Below are 18699 nucleotides of genomic sequence, written 5' to 3' on the forward strand. Positions count from 1 at the left end.
GGAGGAGGGAGGGCGGAGGGCCAGGCCGGCCGCGGCATGTGACAAAGCGGGGCATGAGCAAGGCCCCACGCAGCCCGGCGCGGCAGCCAGCGCGGCCCGGCCGGCCTCCGCGCCGCTCGCCGCCTCCGCGCAGCCCGCCCGCAGCCCCTGCTGCGCGTGCCTGCGGGAAGAGGTGGTGCACCACGTGCGTGCCGATGTCGTGGTGGATCTTGTTGAAGATGCCATAGTCGCGGTCAATGGTGGACAGGCCGCCGCGGAAGTACGACCACTCCTCGCCGCGGTACCACGGCACCTCCTCCTCGGGGTCGCTGGGGCCGTGGTGGTGCAGGTACGTCACCACGTCCAGCCACATCACAAACACCCAGTCTGAGGGGAGGGTGGCGGGGAGGGCGTGGGGGGGGTGGAGGAAGGGGAGGGGGAGGCCACCGGGGGTACGGTGGCGGGCAGGCAGGTAGGCGGGCAGGCCACCCGCAGGCGACCGGCAGCGACCACCGCAGCACAGGGGGAGCCGCGTGGCACGGCGCGGTACGCGGGCCCGGCACAGGCAGCCGCCAGAGCGTTGCCGCACGCGCAGCCTGCTTCCAGCGCGGGCGGCGGCGGCAGCGGCAGCCCGGGGCCGCGGCGCGGCGGGCGTGCGTGCTCACAGGGCAGCACGTAGAGGTTGAGCATGGCCAGGGGGCCCAGGGCCAGGGTGCAGCCCGCCAGGAAGCCCACCCACGCGCACTGGAACTTGTTGGACGTCTCCACCAGCGGGCCCTCGCTCTCGGTGAACAGATCACACTTGGGGTCGTAGTGGGAGCCGTCCTTGCCGGGGCTGCGGTTGAGCAGCTGCAGGGGGGGCAGGAGGGCGGAGGGCGAGGGCGCCGTCGGCGGCGCGGCCGGGCGAACCCGCTGCCCGGGGCGGCCTGGCTGGGGCTGCCCTCCCCGCTCGCCGTGCGGGGAAGCTGGGAGGTCCGCACTCCCCTGGCTGGCGCCCCTGGCTGGCGCTGCTGGCTGGCGGCGGCGCTCACGTAGAAGGGGTATGCGAAGAGGGGGAAGGGGAAGAGCAGGCGGCCCAGCTTGCCCCACTTGTCCATCTTCTCGTAGTTTGACTTGGTGGTGGGGTACCAGCTCTCGTCGTTCTCCACGTGGCCGTGCTGCAGGAGGGGGCAGGCGGGGCGGGGGCAGGGCGGGAGGGGAGGGCGCGGCGCGGTCAGCGGCGAGCCGCGGGGAACGGGGCGCTGGCGATGCGCAGCGCGCGCCATGCCCACACGCAGGGCTGCCTTTATAGGAATCCCCAGTAGTCGGGCTGGCTGGCTGGCTGGGCGGCTGGCTGGGCTGAGGTGGAGTTGAATGGCTGGCTGGGCGGCGGGCTGGGCGGCCGCGGGCAGGCGGCGCACGTTGGCGTGGTGGGTGCGGTGCGAGATGCGCCAGCCGTGGTAGGGCACCATGATGGAGGAGTGCACAATGTTGCCCACCAGGTCGTTCAGCGCCTTGTTGTTGCTGAAGCTCTGGTGGCCGCTGCGGGGGGCGGGGAGGCGCGAGGAGGGGCGGCAGGCGGTGAGCGGGCAACGGCGAGGGGTGTGCACGCGTGGCGGCGGACGCGCGCGGGCGAACGTGCGCCGCGGCCCGCCCCACGCTCACCAGTCGTGTCCCACCACGAAGAGTGCCCAGAACATGGTGCCCTGCGCGAACCAGTAGAGCGGCCAGACCAGGGGGTTGTCCAAAAAGTAGGCGCCGATGGCCAGCGCCGCCACCACGCCCACGTCCAGCGCCAGGAAGCCTGCGGGAGAGGAGCGGGAGGGGGTTGCGCGGCGGGAAGAAAGTCCGTGGGCGGGCTCCGGGGCTTGGCAGGAGGGAGCGCGGGGGGCTGAGGCGGCGCGGACCAGCTGCCGCAGGCTGAGGCGAGAGGGGAGAGGAGCGGCGGGAGGTCGGTTGGCCGCACATGCGCCGCCGCCTGCCCTTCCCGCCAACCCCGGCTGCGGGACGCACCGGCCGAGCGGACCGTGTCCTTCACAAAGCACTCTGGCGGGATGGCATCACGCATGTCTTGGAGGGTGAAGGGAGGGGCGTTGCCCAGCTTCTTGCCGCCCTGCGGCAGCATGGGGTCCGCAGGTTGGCGGCGGCGGCGGCGGCGCAAGGCACCGCCCGGCGGCAGCAACCCGGATGCACCAGCCGGCGCCGCATGTTTGGCCCTCACTGCCCCCTCAGATTGGCCGTGGGCACCCCCAGGCCCAACGCGGGGCGGCTGTGGTGGTAGTGCGGCTGGGAGAGGGCACCGGCCCCACCTCATACTTGGTGGTCTGCCCAGCGCCCTGCTGGCCCAGCATCTCCTCAGCGGGCGCCGCGATGTTGGCCACCCGCACCACGCCGGCCCGCCGCCTCAGAGGCAGCGCCCGGGCCGGTCCAGCCGACGCAGCGGAGCGCCTGGCGGCGCATAGCGTGCTGCTGCTGCTGGAGAGGAGAGCGGCCGTCATCTAGCTGTGCAGACCCAACCGGAAAAGATGGAAATGCAGAGGGGGAGGCTGGGTGGAGCGCAATCTTGCTGAGCCCATGCACCACACAGCACCCAGCAGCGCCCTGCACCAGCCTCGTTCACATGGCCCAGATTTGCCACATCGCCTGGCATTTCCGAATTCGGGCACCAGGCAGCGATTGAATTCGGCCACAGGCACGGCAGCCGGGCCGCCCCTCCCTGGCAGTTCCCCTGGCGCGCCACCTTTCGGTTCACCACAAACTACCTCTGCGCTCCCTCCCCCAACCAACCATGGCTCCTCAGGCTATAATGGCCGGCCTGTCCTCCCGCAGCGCCGCCTGCGCCGCCAGCAGCAGCGGGGCATTCCGCTCCGCGGCGGCGGCGCCGCTCCGCCGCCTGCAGCAGCGGCCGCCGCCGCCGCCGCCGCAGCAGCAGGCCAGGCGGCCGCTGCCGCCCGCACGGGCGGTGGAGCTGATGCAGCTGGCAGACCTGGACATTGACTGGTCTGACACAGACACCCAGATCGGGGCACTGGGCGCTGTGCTGGGCTTGGCGCTGGGCATCGGCGCCCCCATGTTTTATGCCAGCCGCGACGAGCGCGACGAGGCGCGGCTAGAGGAGCTGCGCGCCCTCAACCGCGCCACCAAGGAGGAGACAGGAGAGTACATGTCGCAGGTGCGGCTCCCGGGGGGGGGGGGGGCGCATGCGGCAGCGTCGCCGCCTGCCGGCCGAAAGGGCACATGGCGGCCGGCTCCGTTGTGCACGACTGAAACGCGCAGTGCACACACCTTTGGTGCCCGCGACAGCCATTGTGAGGATGTGTGTTTGCCGCATCACCCCACGCTTGCATGCTGTGTGCGCCATGCCGCAGGAGGAGATTAACGCCATCCGGCCCGCCCGCTGGACAGGTGAGCGCCGCCTCGTGCGGTTGTGGCTGGCTGCGCGTGGCCTTGCCCTGCTCAGGCAGCGCTGGCACGCAGATGCAGAGGGGGGCAGCGCCTCAGGCCTTCGTGCCGGCAATCGGGAGCTAACCCCCTGCTTGGTTGCGCCTGCCCCTGACCTTTCTGACATTGCTGCAGATCGCCGCGAGTTTGTGGATGATGATTAGGTGTGGACTCAACCGCTTGAAGGAAGGGCCGGCCACTGGTACTGGAGCGGGGCGTCTGACAGACAACCGACCCCCCGCCTGCAATTTTCCGAACCAACCGTTTCTGAATGTGTGCTTGATCTGCTTGCTTCTTGAATCTCAGTTTATTTGCAATGCAAACATCCAGTGGAATCGCTGAGGGACAGCCAGCTGTTGGACTTTACAGGGGCGTGGGGTAGACGCACAACTGGTGTGCGCAGCCATGGGGGACTGAGACGACTGCCACGATACTGAGGGCTGTCTACAGCCATGGCTCACTCATGAGTTGGCCAAGCGGCGGCGTGGCAGGATTTTGCTGGCCCAATGTGCACCAGAAAAGGGGGGTTCGAAGAGAACTACAATCAGCGTAAATGCTGGTAGAAACAAAATGTGGAGCAGAGGTACCAAGGGAAAATATACCGAGAGGGAACAGGAGTTCAACATTCGACGCAGCGAACACACAAGGTGGCCAGCAAAAGAGCTTGCTTGCAGGCATGACACGCAGCAATGGTGTGCATGCCGCCGGAAGCATAGGCTGGGTTCAGCAGCATCAGTGATCAGAATCATCGGGGGTGTTTCAACATAGGGGCCCAGTGGGGGCGAGTAGGGTGTTGTCGTGCCTGCCATCCACGCTTGGCCTTTACCGCTTCACGTGGCGCACAAAGCGCAGCGCCAGGTAGGCGAAGAAGCAGAAGACTGCAGGGCAGGAGGGGCAGCAGCCGGGGCTGTCAGCATGACGCTGCTGTGCATGACGCGAGCACGGCGCTGACCAGAAGCCCCCTGCGGCCTGCGCCAGCAGCGCAGCCAGCCAGCGTGGCCACTCACCCACGGTGAAGCAGGCCTCGATGCCCACCCAGCCCCACATGTTGATGCCGGCCAGCGAGTCTGCAGGCAGGCAATGGCAGCAGCGTGCGCAGGAAAAGGGTCGGTTCGCACCAAGTGGCGGAGACAGAGTCCTCGTTCAAGGCCGCAGGCTGCAGCACATGCTCCCAGCCCAGCAGCTGCGCCACTCACAGTAGTCGAGCACGGTTGTGTTGTTGACAAACACCACGTTGCGCTCGCCAGCAAACTGGTTGCGCATGAGCGCTCCGTACGCGTACCTGCACGCGGCAGCCAGGGAAGGGCTGGTCGGTGTTTGGTTTGGTTTGGTTTGGTTTGGAGGGTGCTGCGGCCCGCCGAGCGGTTGGGTGCGTGTGGCCTGTGCCAGGCCGCACCACCCCCGCAGCTGCCGCTGCCTGCCCCATGCGCAGGCCTGCGCACACCTGAGGACGTCGATGTACCCAAACCACTTCCAATAGTTTGGGATATCCTCCCAGCGGATCAGGCAGCCGGCAAAGAACAGCAGCGCCTGCATCGCAGTGGAGGGGTGCGGCAGGCATGTTCAAGCCGCCCACCTCGGACACCGCCCTGCCGTGGCGCCTGCTCTGGCGCGGCTTGCCCTGAGGAGACGGGAGGCGCATGCCAAGGGCCCACTCACCGTCACATAGGTGGGTAGCGCTGCATTGGCCACATCCATGTTGGGCGAGAGGGCGGCGATGGTGTAGGCCAGCACTGCGGGGGCAGGGAGGGGAGGGGGCACGGACGGGGTCAGGTGAGAGCCGGGCCTCGCGGGGCCAGCTGATGCGAGGTGGCAGATGCAGCAGCCAACCCGTGTCCATGCTCAGCCCGCTGAGGCTGCTCACCTATGCCGGTGGCCAGCGTTGCCAGGTAGACGAGCCAGAAGAGCACAAAGCTGCCTTGCAGCTGGAGGGCCCAGAACACGATGTTGGCAAAGACTGGAGGGAAGGAGGTGCGGCAGCGGGGTACGCAGCGGTTAGCCTGGCGGCAGCGTTGGGGCACCCCTTGAGCGCGGCGCTGGCCAGGCGCGGCTGCTCAGGCATGCCCATGCACGTTGGCAGCGGCGCACCGGCTCACCTATTGAGTTGATGAAGGCCAGGGAGAACTCCTCGATCATCTTAAAGGCCAGGTAGGTGGACACGCGGTACAGCCCATCCGACTGCTCCCGCACAAACAGCGGCCGCTCCAGCACGATGCTGGGCACGTAGCTGGCGGCGCCAAATGCAGGGAGCACAACCCACATAAAGAGCATGGCTGCGGGCAAGGCAGGGGCAGGCAGGGGACGAGCACGTCAGGGCCCAGACGAGCAGGGAGGCGGAGCCGAGGTGCGGCGCTCGCAAGCTGGAGGCCTGCAGCAGAGGCTGGGCGTGCGCCGGCGGGGGCGGGGGCGGGGGCAGCGGCAGGCATGAGCCGCGCAGCGGGCTGCTTGCAGGCCCCCGGGCCTGGCGTATGTCCCCCACCTGAGACGTTGGGGAGGTTGGTGGAGGCCAGGTTGTCGCCGATGCCCCAGAACAGGGTCATGATGATGAGAGAGAAGATGAGCTTGTCAGCCACGCGGGGGCCGAGGAAGTCGGGGCTGCGGTAGTTCTTGACGGTACGGTACTGCAGCAAGAGCGGGGCGGGGCAGGCAGGCAGCACCAAGGAGCCAGTCGGAGAGAATAGCGGGAAGCTGATTGGCGAGCTGGCATGGCGCCGGCAGTGCAGCAGGCTGACGGATAGCCAGCAGGGCGGGGCGGGGCGGGGCGGCAGCCCACCATGAACAGGGTCTTGAGGGCCTTCCAGGTGGGCACCGTGGTGGCGCGCCTCACAGCCAAGTCCTTCTTGGTGGCAGGGTCTGCGGGGCGGGGCAGGCGAGGGGAGGCAGGGTACCCGTCGGCAGGGGAGCCAGGTGGACCAGGCACACGCAAGCGCGCTGTGCGGTACAGGCGCCCCACCCGCCTGCGCCGCTCACCCAGGTCGGAGGCCATGGCCAGCTGCCGCTCCACCTCGCCGTCCGCGTCCGCCTTGAGCTGGCTCTTGGCGTAAGCGACGGCCAGGTCGGCGGCGCGCCCCTGGCGGTCTGCCTGCGTGGTGAAGTCCACAATCCACTCCGCCGCATTCTCGCCCTCCTTCAAGCCCTCCAGGCACGAGCACTCGGTGTGCGCCAGGGCCTGGAAGTACTCCACAGCGGCCGTGCCTGCAGCAGGGAGGGAGGGGGGCGGGGTCGGCACAGGAGGGGCGGGAGGGGCAGTGAGCCGGACGGGTGGGCCGGCACGTGCAGCGATGGGCACAGGCGTCGACCGCGCAGCCAGCAACGCAAGGCGCCAGGGCCGGCTGCGGTGCCTGTTTCCTGCTGCCCGCCGCACCGTTGGCGCCGAAGTAGGTCATCTGGCCGCGCAGCAGCAGGAGGAGGCGGTCGAAGAGGCCAAAGGTGTAGGGGGTGGGGGAGTGGATGGTGGCGCACACGGTGATACCGTGGGAGGCCAGCGACTTGACCACCGTCATCACCTCGTTGGCGGTGTAGCTGTCCAGGCCGCTGGTGGGCTCATCCAGGAACAGCACGCGGGGGCTGGTGACCAGGGCGATGCCGATGTTGACGCGCTTGGCCTGGGGCAGGGGGGTGGTGGGGGAGGGGCGCGCAAGGTGCAGGGCGGGGGTGAGGCGGGGGTGACCCGGCGCAGTGCTTGATGCAACAGACCAGGTGCCAGCAGCAGGACAGAGGGGATCAGGGGCAATCCTGGCTCACCTGGCCGCCAGAGATGCCCTTGTTCATTGAGCTGCAAACACAGAGGGGCAGGCGGTGAGTGCAGAGCCCGCGGCCACGGCAGGGCAGCAAGGCAGCCGGCGCGCCCTCTCTCGCTGCTCCCTCGCCGCGCCGCGCCGTTCGGTCACTCACTTGCCGATCTTGACGTCGCGGCAGGCGGCCAGGCCCAGCACGTCGATCAGCTCCTCCACCGCCGCCTGCTTCTCTTCCCGCGGCTCATCCACGGGGCGCTTCAGCTCCGCGGTATACATGAGCATCTCCTGGACGGTCAGCGACTCCAGCAGCGTGTCAAACTGCTCCACGTAGCCTGAGGAAAGAGGAGGGAGCAGGGAGAGAACACGTGTGGAGGAGGGCTGAGGGTGCACGCGTGTGGCGGCCGAGCGGTGCAGAGGCGGCGGAGCCCATATCACCGATGCCCACCTGTGAAGCGGCGGAGGAACTGCGGCGTGGGCTTGTTGCCGGCAAAGGCGATGCTGCCGTCCAGCTTGCCCACCGTCTTCCGCCCGGCCAGCAGGTCGAGCAGGGTGGTTTTACCAGAGCCAGAGGGCCTGCGGTTGGTGGGTGGGTGGGAGAGGCAAGGGTGAGAGGTTGAGGAGGCGAGCCAGAGGTTCACACAGCACAGTGCATGCGCCTGTGAAGTGCCTGCCATGTTCATTAACACAGGCCATGAAGTGTGTGACGTGCACGGCAGACTGACAAGCAGCCCGGCACGGCCCCTACACCCTTGCCCCACTCACCCCAGCACCCACACCCACACCCTCGCCCCTCTCACCCCATGAGCGCCGCCATCTCCCCGGGCAGGAGGTAGCCGCCGACATTCTGCAGCAGGCTAATGGTCTCCTTCTTGTTTTGGCTGTTGACCACGGTGTAGGTGACATCCTGCAGGTGGGAGGGGATGACCCAAGGGGTTAGCAAGTGGGTTGAAGTGGTGGTCGGCGGTGGGCAGGCGGGAGCGCCATGCACGGTGCAACCGTCAGCTACGGCCGCCCGGCTGGGCGCAGACGGCGGCAAATGTACCTTGAATGAGACTGGCATCCCCGCCGAGAGGAATGCCCGTGAGAGCTTCCTGTTTAGCGTCACTTGGAGTGAAGCGGTGGCGCCCGGCACGCCGCTCTCCAGGTCTTTGTCGCTGGCCTCACTCATGACTGTGGTGTGTGTGAGCAGCAGAGGAGTGGGTGTAGGGGGATGGTGCGCCCTGCAAGTTGTGCGTTGGGGACCTTTAAGCGGCGGAGAAGGGTTGGGGTGGGGGTGGGGTGTGTGAATTGAAAGAAACGATGCTCAAATGAGTTCTGCGGAGCGAGCCCGGAGCTAAATAGCCAGGCCATTCATCCCGTCCTTACCCTTGCGTAACCCGCTACTGGCCCCCCCCTGCCCATTTGGGTCAACATTTCACCCGCATCGTGATCGCGAGGGACGAATTGCGACCCAGCAGCGCTGTCCAGGCCTGGCGCCGACAAATCCTCCTGCCACGCATTGCTGGCGCCGCCACTGGTCACCCTGTGACGCAGCTGCCGCCCAGCTGCTGGCGTCCATGGCGCCCAGCTGGCGCGTCTGCCTCAAGACACATGTCTGATGGGTCCCGTCTGATGTGGATACACAGGCTGGATGTCCAGGACTTGCAGCAGCCGCGATCCCCGCTGGAGCGGCCCGCAGCCTGCCTGCCGATCCACCAGGCCGGCCGTGCAGAAAACAGTGCCACCGCTCGTTACAGCATGCTCACACATTGGCATCGTCCTCCACATCCTTGGCCAGCTCAGACAGCCGCTGGCGGACTGAGCGGCGCGACACGCGGCGGTGGCTCTTGGTCTCCAGCCGCGCCTCCGCCCCCTGCTGCCCTCCCGCCCTGCTCTTCATTCGCACGCTGCCCTCGCGCCGCTTCTTGCTGCGGGGAGGCAGGCAGGCAGGCAGGCAGGCAGGCAGGCAGGCAGAAGAAGCCAAGCATGCGGGTGAAGCGGCATGGGAGCAGCAGCAGCAGCAGCAGCACGGCAGAGCCAGCAGAGCGGCCCCTCGCCAGCAGCAACGTGCCGCCCACGCTGCCATCCCGTTGACGCCCAAGCAGGCAGGTGCATCCCGCCGCACGCACCCAGCCGCCCGCACGCAGCCCACCTGGCCTGCCGCTGCGCCGACTGCTCCTCCAGCACCTTGAGCTCAGCGTGGATTTCGCGGTACAGAGGGTACCGCTCCCACCCCGCCTCACGCACCACGCACCCCGGCTCCTGCAGGTGCTGGCAGCCACGGAAGGCGCACCTGCAGGCGCGCACCAGCAGGGCTGGCGCGAGGTGGCGGTGCCAGCGGGAGGGGCTCGGAGTCGCCCAGCCGGCGCCTGCCACTTCAGGGCTGCTGCTGCACATGTGGCCTCAGGCTGGCACGTTCCAGGCCCGACTGAGGATCCGCCGCCCGCCCACCCACCTGTCCTCCTCCAGCAGCCGCCTGATCTCGGGGAAGTGCTGCCAGAGGTCGGTGGCGGGCATGTCGGCCAGGTCTGGCTGGTTGAAGCCGGGGGTGTCGACCACGAGGCCGCCGCCGCCGCTGACACCGCTGCCGCCGCTGCCGCTGCCGCCGCTGCTGCCAGTACTGCTGCTGCTGCTGCCGCCATTCATGCCATCCACGCCGCCACCGCCCTCCAGCTCCAGCAGCGTGACGTTGCGGGTGGTGTGCTTGCCGCGGCCGATGCGCTGAGACACCTGGCCCACCGCCTGCAGCTCCACGCCGGCGGGCGGCTGCGCCACGCTGCTGACGCCCACATGCCGCCGCCGCTGCTGCTGCGGCTGCCGCTGCGGCTGCGGCTGCTCGGTGCTCCCAGCGGGCGGCTGCGCCACGTCCTGCCGCCGCCCCGGCTCGGCTTGTCCCGAGGCGCCAGGCGCTGCCTGGCTCCCCTGCTGCCGCTGCTCCTCCTCGCCGCTATCCTCTCCCTCCTGCTCCCCTTCCTCTTCCTCCTCCTCCTCCTCCTCCTCGCCGCCGCTGCCGGCGGCTGCCCCCGACGGCTCCGCCGCCATTGCATCCAGCGAGCTGTCCAGCCCCGCGGAGCGCAGGCGCAGGGCGTTGATGATGGACGACTTGCCCGCCCCCGAGGGCCCCGCCACCACCGTCACCCGCCCGCGCAGCACCTGCATCAGCTCCTGCAGCCCCTGCCCGCTCACCACGCTGACCGCCACGCCGCGGTAGCCCCAGCTGGCCACCTGCGGGGCGGGGCGGGTGGGCGAAGAAAGGTTGAGACGACGGCAGCTGGCACCTAGTCTCGAGTCAACAGCAGGTGTGTTACTCAAACACTGCGAGCATGCCTTGCACGGCGCGCCTTCTACTCCCGGCCTGCCCACCCACCGCCCTGTCTCCCGCACCACTATCACCCACGCAGATCCCACACACACCTGGTCCACCACCGCCTGCACCTCCTCTGCCGGCAGCAGGTCGGCCTTGTTGACCGCCACGGTGACGGGCAGCCAGGCGGCCTCCGCGCTGAGCAGGTAGCGGGTGGCCGGGGAGGGCTGGAAGGCGGGGAGGGCCGCCGAGAAGACCAGCAGCACGTGGTCCACGTTGGCCACGGCTGGCTCCGACAGCTGGCTGGTGCGGGGCAGCACCTCCTCAACCATGCCTGCACCGCACGGCGCCGCACAGCACCCCCCCAGGAGAACACAGGAGGGAATCAGGAGGGGAGCGGGGGCCGCAGCGTTGCACGGCGGGGGATGCAATGCTGGGCATGCAAGTGTAAGCAATGCCAGCGCCGCACACACCATGCATGGTCCAGCCGCAAAGGCCCACAGGCCCGGCCACTCGCCCCGGCCGCCCACCTCGCCCGTCTGCCCAGTCGATGCCCACCACCCTCACTCGGTCCCCCACCAGCACCTCCCGCCGCATCTTCTTGAGCAGCGCCCGCACCACGCACAGCAGGCGGGGGCGGGGGGGCGCCTCGCCGGCCAGGCCGCCCTCCAGGCCATCCACCTTGACTCGCACAAAGTTGGCCTGGGCCGCCATGACCTGCGGGGCGCAGGGCGGGCCGCAGGGCAGCGGTGGTGGCAGCAGGCCCGCCCGCACCAAGCCTGCTGGCGATGATCAGGTGATGCAGGCAGGCAGCTGCATTCCTGCACACAGCAGGCGGTTGGGAGGCCCACCTGGCCCAGTGCGGTGGTGGTGCTGCACAGGGGAGCCGCCGGCACCGGGCCGTTCTCGGAGGCCGGCACCGCATGCTGCTGCCTGTCCTGCCGCTGCTGCTGGCCCTGTGGTACGGCTGCTCCCACAGTGTCCCCTCTGCTGCCTCTGCTGGTGGCAGCTAGTGTTGCATACTGGAGCAGGCGCCTGCCTGCCGCTGGGTGCGGAGGCTGCGGCGGCGCTGCCGCCAGCGAGCGCCGAAGCGAGTACAGTGCCGACTGGCACGCCCTGCATCTCAGCATGGCGGCCCCCTCAAATTGTAGGTGCCGCTGCCTGGCTGTGCTGCTCTGCGCAACATTCACGAGCGGCATGCGCGGCACCTTGCGCCGCTCCTGCCGTCCCAGCGGGTTGAACTGGCATAGGTGCAATCGTGCCGCGGCTGCCAGCGATACAAGCGGGCTCAGCACAGCATGACCCAGCACGCTGGCGAAGCCCGTCAAGCCCGCTGCCGCATCCCGCCCTGGTGGCCTCCCAAACAGCCGGCAGACATCATCAGGTGCCTGAGTCAGGATGGTTGCCATCCAGACTGGAGGTTCTCATGCTTTGGTGAGCCTGAGGCAGGATGGATGACCGACGGCTACCGGAGGCGGCTTACCGTGTTTGGATTGCAAGCTGCCGTCATAGTGTTCCTATGCAGCCAAGACACTAATGTGCACCTAAATGGGCTTGCTGAGGAGGAGATGAGGTTCCAGCTTCTCTCTGGGGAGCTTGGGGACGGCGCCGGCAGCCCGCCCGACGTGCGCGCTTTGGCGGCAGCACTATCTTGATTTGCAGAACGCCAATTGTTGACAAATTGGTGCTGTTTCTGACCCACAACATGCAGCAAGTCTTATACAGCGCCCGCCTGCTGCCGGCGGTCCCCCAGCCCAACGCACGGTCGAGGCGAGGCGCTCGCTTTCTGGCGAGGTCCTCCACCCAGGATCCATACAGCCTGGACCCAAAATTCAGCGATGGCGACGGCCCAGGCGTGTCATCCCTCCTGGAGAGGGACCGCAAGTGAGGCCTCCCACGCACAGCTTGCAGCCCTGTTCCTTCCCTCTCCACATGCTTGCCACGCACAGTGAACGGGGAGCAGGCTGCCGGCGGCACTGCTGCGCCTGGCGGCGCCCATGCGCTGGCGGCGGCGGCACCGCCGCCGCCACACACCGCCCGCTGACCCTGCTCGCTGCGCCTTGGGCTTGCAGACCGGTGGAGCTGAAGGAGGACGCCTTTGCGGCATTTGCAGATGATCCCGCAGCAGCGACAAGCACTAGCGGCAAGCAGGCGGAGGCAGAGGCGGCCGCGGAGGCAGAGGCGGCCGCGGAGGCGCAGCAGGAGAAGGGGCAGCGGGGGCCCGCGTCCAAGCGTGCCGACAAGCTGCGGGGGGATGCCGGCACGCCGCAGCGCGCCCGCGAAGCGATTGATCTGGGCCTGAAGAAGTTCCAGCAGAAGGAGTACGCTGCCGCCATCGACCTGTTCCAGCTATCGCTCGAGGTGGGCTGCAAACGGGAGAGGCAAAGGGCGCCTCAGGGCAGCTGCTAGTCTTGCTGTCCGGCAGGGCTACACCGGCCCGTCATCCCGTTCATGCCGCGTGGGCTGCCCCCCCTGTGCTGCGCCGTGCAGCTGCCGGGCAGCGGCTTGATGCGCTTGAGCGGCAGCGTGCGCGAGTACAGCTGCCCCAGCGAGGGCGAGGAGAATGCGGCGCTGTACAACATGGCCTGCTGCTGGGCGGCCCTGGGACAGAAGCAGGTGGGGAGGGGACCCTCGTTGTTTGCGGCTGAGCGGCGGGCTGCCGGCGCCGCCGCATAACGCCGCCGCATCACGCTGCCGCTTGGCGCTCCTGCAAACCTCCGCCTCGCCTGGCTGCCATGCCTGGCTGCTGTGCTGTGCGCAGTCGGCGCTGACTGTGCTGGAGGCGCTTCTGGATAACAACTTTGACGACCTTGCCGCCATCCGCGGCGACCCCGACCTGGCCAGCCTGCGGGGGCCCGAGCTGGAGCAGATGCTGGCCAAGTGAGATGCGCTGCGCTGGCCGGCGCGCAAGGCGTGGCGCCCATGGCACGATGGCGCTTGCCTGCCGCGTGTGCTGCGTGCTCGGGGTGTGGTGCAGGCTGTTACATGGAGGCCGTCGCGTGGGTCAATTGTCAGGCAGGATGCGGGTGGGCTGAATCGGTGCGTGGTGTCAACTGTGCAGGCGCGACGGCTTGTTGGCAAAGTTGTTTGGGGGCAAGAAGAAAGAGCCCAGCAGCAACAAGCCCTGGATCCAATGGTGAAACCTGGTGTACAAGCGGCGGCAGCACGGCCGCCTGGTCTGGAGGCAGAAGATGATGTGCGGGCTGTGTTTCACGGAGCCTCCTTTTCCTGCCTTGCTTCACCGCGCCCCTCACTTCTTCTTGCCCTTGGGGCTCTTGGGGCTCTTGGGGGAGGCGGGCTGATCCTCCCTGGCCAGCACCTCCTGCAGCGCAGGCCCAGTGTGACGTCACTCACAACACCAGCTTGCGTACTCAGCTGCATGGTGCGCGGAGCAGGGGAGAGAGGCGGCATTCCCCAAGGGTGTTTTGTGAACCACGGCAGGCGGCGCTGGGCGGCAGGCAGGGTGCCGGGGTGGGCAGCTGCCGCGCGCCTCTCGGTACCGGTCGGCTGCCGCCTGCTTCTCGGGGTGGTCCTGCAGGAACTTGACCTCGCGGCTGTTGTCCCGCATGGCACGAGTGATGGCGCTCTTCTCGCCAGTGGTCAGCCCGCCCTGCGGCAGGAAGCGGAGGGGAGGCGGGTCGGGCGGGGCGGCCAGGGCGAGACGGAGGGTAGGGGGGCTGTCCAGCAACGCCGAGCAGGGAGGCGGGCGAAGGGCACAGAGTGGGGAGCTTGCCTCCTCGGGGTCGCCGCTGCGCTTGTCCACGCCGCCGCCCTTCTTGGCTGCGGCCGGGGAACATCCAAGGCAGAAGCAAGATCACCAGGTGCCGCTCTGCTCAACGGACCGCGGCTAAGGCGACAGCCGCCGGCCGCCGCCGGCCCGCAGCTGCTTCAAGCCCACAGACTCACTAGGCATCGTTGCTAGGTTGCGGTGGGGCTTGGGCGTTGAAGTAAGGGACAGAAGGTTTTTCCTGAGATGGAGGCAAGCAGCACTCTCAGCTAGGCTCGCTCTGATGTATTGCAGCCTTGGACGGCTGCCCAAGCCTTGGACATAGTCTGGCGCGACGCAGGTGGCCCAGGCAACAGTGGGCTGCCTTTCTGGAGCAGAGCAGGTTTCCAGGCACTCACGCACAGAGCTTCCTGAAGCCTCGGATAGCAGCCAGCGTGTAGGGTCTTGTTGGCAGCGTGGGGGCGCAGGAGAGCGATCAGGCGTTTGGGCTTTGCTCTATGCTGACAAAGCGTGCGCTGCGCCTGCCGCCGCCTGACGGGCCTTCATGCAGCTAGGCCAGAAGCACGCCTGATGTCTCTTCCAACTGGAGCATACCAACGAAACAGGCTGTTGACGCCAGGACAGTGTGTGAGACACGGTGAGAGGGGGAGTTCCGCCGTCTCCGCCCGCTGTCGCCCGCAACCAAAGCTACGCAGCGCAGGTGCATCACTTGCACGCATACATAGGGCATCGCATGGCGGCATAGTTATTCACACATCGTCTGAGGGCAAATCACATGAAGCATGCAGCCACATGAAGCAGGCACAGATGCAAGGTAAAGTGGGAACCGGCAGGGTTCATGCCGCCAGGATCCTGTTCATCAACTCCACCTCCTGCCTCAGGCTGGGGTCCCCAACCGCCGCCATCTCTCCCTCAAAGTAAGGCAGAAACTCCTGGAAAGCGCGGCGCGCCTCAGGCCCAACCGCCAGCTCCTCGCTCTGCCGCTCCCAGCGCCCCAGCAGGGGCAGCAGCACGGGGTAGGGCGGCGGCAGCAGGCAGCCATCCGGCAGCAGCCAGCGATCGAGGGCGCAGCCACCAGCGATGCTGCGCTGGCCGTACAGCTCGACAGGGACGGGGCAGTAGTCAGCGGGCAGGCTGGCGCAGTCGGTGGCGGGGATGGCGATGGGGCGGCGGCTGGTATCCACTGCTGCCCACTGATCCAGCAGCCTGCAGGGTTTGGGTGGGGGTCGGTCCTCTGCTCGGGGGGCGCTCCTCCTTTCTGCCACATTGCATACAAATGCGCACGCTGGACAGGCGCATGCAACGACCTCACGGTGGCTGCCCTGCCAGCCCACCAGTCGTGCAGGATGTCTGTGTAGCGAGCCAGCAGCACCGCCTTGCGCACACCACTGGAGCCGAAGAAGCTGCTGCCATCGCTGCTGACAGCGCCTGAAGCAGGGAGGGCCTGCTCCGGCACTGCCACGGTGCGCTGGGAGCTGCGGGCACAGGCAGAGCGAGCAGGCAGATGGCGTCAGACTTCAGTCCGTGAGAACATCAGCATCCATCGTTTGCACACCAATCCCCACCTGAACTGGCGGCCCGAGCGGTCGGTGTAGGTGACGGTGAGCTTGAGGGGGGCGTCGCCGGCGGTCGGTGGGCGCATGCGCAGCAGCACCACGCCGCCCTTGATGCCCTCCTCAGTCTTGGGGGAGGGGAACAGCGTGTTGACCTGCTTTGGGGTTGTGGAAGGGCAGGGGGTGGCCTGTCAGTGATGGTCCCGTAGGAAGGAGGCCAGGCATGGTACTGCTGTGCTGCTGCAGCCAGGCCGGTCCCACCTGCGTGACGGTGCCAGCGGCGTTCAGGGCGGTGTCGTTTGGGTTGGGCGAGCCGTAGACGTGCAGCACCTTCCACCCCTGCTCTCCCAGGCTGCCCGGGTCCACAGCCAGGGACAGGTCGAAGACCAGCGGGCTGCAGATAGGGGGAGGGGAGGAAGGGGAGACAGGGTCAGCAACAGGCAGTAATGGAGGGCAGGGTCATCACCTGCCCCTGGAGGGCAAGGCAGCCCGGCACTGGCTGCTGACGCCTGCTTGCCTGCCCCCGCACCTGACGGCGTAGTCGAATTCGTCGGTGAGGCGGCGCCTGAACTCGCCGGGCGAATGCACGCTGAAGTAGTTGGCTCCGCGCACCTTGCTGATGCCCTCCACCAGCTCTGTGTTGAAGTCCAGGCCCACGCCTGCAGCACCTCGGCAAAGAGGGGTGGCCATGCCTGGAGAGTGGCCATGCAGCTGCCTGCTTGAGCTGGTGTGATCAGTGCTGCGTGCCATCGAGCATCTTCGCTTCCCCGTGCTGCCCCAGGTTCCCTCGCTGCACACGGCCCCCTCCATCCCCTACCGATGATGGTCGTGTGGATGCCGTCTGCGGCATTGGCCTTGAGGCGGGCCAGCAGGCCCTCGTCGCTGATGTCGCCCTGGTTGGGCTGGGCGTCGGTGATGAGCACGATGCGGTTCTCGGTGGCAGCCCTGTCTGCCTCCATGCAGGTGCGGCACGCCCTCATCTCACCGGTGGCTGCACAGGCAGCAGGCAGGCAGGCAGGCAGGCAGGGCAGAGGGAGAGCCTGAGGGAGCAGAGGCACGCTCCTGAGTGGCTGGCCCAAGGAGGGCAGGCAGGGCAGCCGCTCGGAGGCTGGTATGCAGGGCGGCGTGTGTGGTGGCGCAAGCGCTCATGCACCTGCGTCCAGGCCGGCCTGCATGTTGGTGCCGCTGGTGTCGGCAATGTCTCTGCCCATCTGTAGCACGCAGAATTGAGATTGTGTGAGCAAGGACAGTGCAAATTTGAGCGTTCAGCGGCGTCGCAGGGCTGGCAGCGGCAGCCAGCTTGCCTGGCGCTTCAGGGCGGCGACGTCGGTGTCGCGCAGAGGGGCGAGCGCCCTTGGCACGCACGCCCCGTCGCTGCACAGCACAGCACACCTCGATCAGCGACAGCAGCCACAAGCACGCTGGGCGGGGTGGTGGATGGCTCGGTGGGCAAAGGGAGGCCAGCGGGCACACGTGGCAGGGACATGGCTGCTCAAACCGAGCGTGCCTCGCTCCGTCAAACTTGCCTGAACAGCACCACGCCAAACGAGTCGTCGGGCCCCAGCTTGCCCACCACCCCCGCCAGAACCTCCTTGGCCACATCCATCTTGCTCCTCTGCTCCTCTGCACCAAGAGAATGGTGGCATGGGCTGCCAGCTTACTGGGATGGCCGCCAGGCAGGCAGGAGACACCGCTTCGGCATTCCTTATGTGTGCCTGCCCGCCCTCTTGCCAGCCAGAGCTCACCACTCCCGCTGGGCTGTGCCACCTGCTGCCCGAGTTGATCGTAGTAGTAGCTGCTGAAGCTCTCCCCCATGGACCCGCTCACATCCAGCAGCACGAGCAGGTTGAGGCGCGGGCGGCGGAAGTCGGAGGCCTGCATGCCTGCGCCCACGGCATGGCGGGCGGCCAGAAGGCGAGCAAGCACACCGACGAGCGGGTGTTGCGTGGCGGGGAAGCAGCAGCAGCAGCAGCAGCAGGGAGGCAGCGCTGACCCACCAGCACCAGCCCGGCACCTTGCCTGAGTCGAGGCCGACAGCCATGTAGAGCTGGGTGGCGTTGTCCCCGCCAGCACCCAGCAGCGGGTCTGGGGCGGCTGCCAGGGAGTAGATGGGGCAGAACAGGTCGGTGCAGGGCTCAGAGGTGTTGGAGCTGCAAGCCCAGGGAGCGGCAGGATGGGGACCGGCTAATGGTGGCGCTTCAGGACAGAGACAGGTCGAGACAGGTGGACACAGCAGCCGCCTGCATGGCGGGGTGCTGATGGCGCATGTGCGTGTGTGCACCTGCGGGTGTCGAAGTAGTAGTCCTTTGCGATGCCCTCGAAGGTGACGTCTGTGGGCAGCGGGAGGTACCCCTGCTTGACGTTCTCCCTGAAGTTCTCAACGTCCTGGGCACCACCTGCAGCACAGCGGCAGCGGCAGCGGCATGCGGCTCGGCACCGGCTGGCCAGGGCGTGCACCGGCTGGCCAGGGGTGGTGTGGAGCGCAGAGAGCAGGCGCGCCCCGACCTGTGGCGAATCCCAGGCTCTCGGCGGCTGCCATAGGGGCCGCCGCGGTCCTGGCCGCCATCCCCGGCGCTGCCGGCATGGGACCCGTAGCGACCATGCCGGCGGCGCCATTAGCAGAGGGCGTCGCCAGGGAGGCGACCTGGAGGCCTGGGCTGGGCCCACCCCCTCCAGCAGCGCTGCCCCAGGTAGGCCCAGGACCATCTGCACGTTCATGGAGCGACACTTGCGCGTGAGAAGGTGCCTGCGGCTGCCAACCCGCCCAGCTTCACGCTGCTGCCGCCGCAGCCGCGGCCGCCGCCCGCCCCGCTCACACTCGACTGCTCCGAGCTCAGCAGGGCAGCTGGCCTGCTCGTAGCCCCAGGTGGTGGTGTTGGGTGTGCCAACCTCCGCCAGGGGAGCCTCGGCAGTGAGAACGCGCGAGGTGCTACCCGAGCAGGCGCAGCCGAGCAGCGCGGCCAGGAGAAAGAGCCTTGGAGGCGTCATGGTGCATGCGTC

At 68.1% G+C, this 18699-nt stretch overlaps 6 protein-coding genes across 6 annotated transcripts; 2 read left to right on the forward strand and 4 right to left on the reverse strand.

The window, feature by feature from the left end:
- Positions 1-160: 160 nt before the first annotated feature.
- Positions 161-2468, reverse strand: CHLNCDRAFT_33387 (hypothetical protein; the record flags this gene model as incomplete). The annotated part of the gene is made up of 7 exons (XM_005842764.1): positions 2268-2468; positions 1972-2071; positions 1624-1762; positions 1380-1500; positions 1011-1136; positions 645-828; positions 161-366 (listed from the first exon to the last, which is right to left on the reverse strand). Coding segments are annotated over exons 1-7 (1065 nt in total), but the record flags the coding sequence as incomplete, so codon positions are not given.
- A 296-nt stretch (positions 2469-2764) lies between these two features.
- On the forward strand, positions 2765-3563 carry CHLNCDRAFT_142570 (hypothetical protein; the record flags this gene model as incomplete). The annotated part of the gene is made up of 3 exons (XM_005842752.1): positions 2765-3130; positions 3327-3363; positions 3535-3563. 3 exons carry the CDS (start codon positions 2765-2767, stop codon positions 3561-3563), a joined length of 432 nt encoding a protein of 143 aa, XP_005842814.1.
- A 658-nt stretch (positions 3564-4221) lies between these two features.
- CHLNCDRAFT_142571 (hypothetical protein) lies at positions 4222-8304 on the reverse strand (the record flags this gene model as incomplete). Its single annotated transcript, XM_005842765.1, has 16 exons — positions 4222-4277; positions 4407-4466; positions 4596-4681; positions 4844-4929; positions 5059-5132; positions 5264-5356; positions 5496-5672; positions 5879-6020; positions 6173-6252; positions 6370-6594; positions 6764-7004; positions 7144-7174; positions 7294-7468; positions 7582-7709; positions 7934-8040; positions 8242-8304. 16 exons carry the CDS (start codon positions 8302-8304, stop codon positions 4222-4224), a joined length of 1824 nt encoding a protein of 607 aa, XP_005842827.1.
- Positions 8305-8877: 573 nt separating this feature from the next.
- Positions 8878-11828, reverse strand: CHLNCDRAFT_142572 (hypothetical protein; the record flags this gene model as incomplete). Its single annotated transcript, XM_005842766.1, has 7 exons — positions 8878-9043; positions 9268-9408; positions 9571-10340; positions 10530-10753; positions 10950-11136; positions 11271-11375; positions 11628-11828. 7 exons carry the CDS (start codon positions 11826-11828, stop codon positions 8878-8880), a joined length of 1794 nt encoding a protein of 597 aa, XP_005842828.1.
- A 159-nt stretch (positions 11829-11987) lies between these two features.
- Positions 11988-13559, forward strand: CHLNCDRAFT_142573 (hypothetical protein; the record flags this gene model as incomplete). The annotated part of the gene is made up of 6 exons (XM_005842753.1): positions 11988-12044; positions 12227-12303; positions 12492-12780; positions 12910-13035; positions 13181-13299; positions 13481-13559. The coding sequence occupies 6 exons, from the start codon at positions 11988-11990 to the stop codon at positions 13557-13559; spliced, it is 747 nt and encodes a 248-aa protein (XP_005842815.1).
- A 1423-nt stretch (positions 13560-14982) lies between these two features.
- CHLNCDRAFT_142575 (hypothetical protein) lies at positions 14983-18301 on the reverse strand (the record flags this gene model as incomplete). Its single annotated transcript, XM_005842767.1, has 12 exons — positions 14983-15352; positions 15481-15621; positions 15712-15854; positions 15961-16093; positions 16229-16358; positions 16517-16690; positions 16853-16910; positions 17222-17322; positions 17445-17574; positions 17714-17849; positions 17981-18095; positions 18205-18301. 12 exons carry the CDS (start codon positions 18299-18301, stop codon positions 14983-14985), a joined length of 1728 nt encoding a protein of 575 aa, XP_005842829.1.
- Between the last annotated feature and the right edge of the window lie 398 nt (positions 18302-18699).

Source organism: Chlorella variabilis (genome assembly GCF_000147415.1).
Source record: "Chlorella variabilis unplaced genomic scaffold CHLNCscaffold_43, whole genome shotgun sequence".
In the NCBI taxonomy this organism is placed as follows: domain Eukaryota; kingdom Viridiplantae; phylum Chlorophyta; class Trebouxiophyceae; order Chlorellales; family Chlorellaceae; genus Chlorella; species Chlorella variabilis.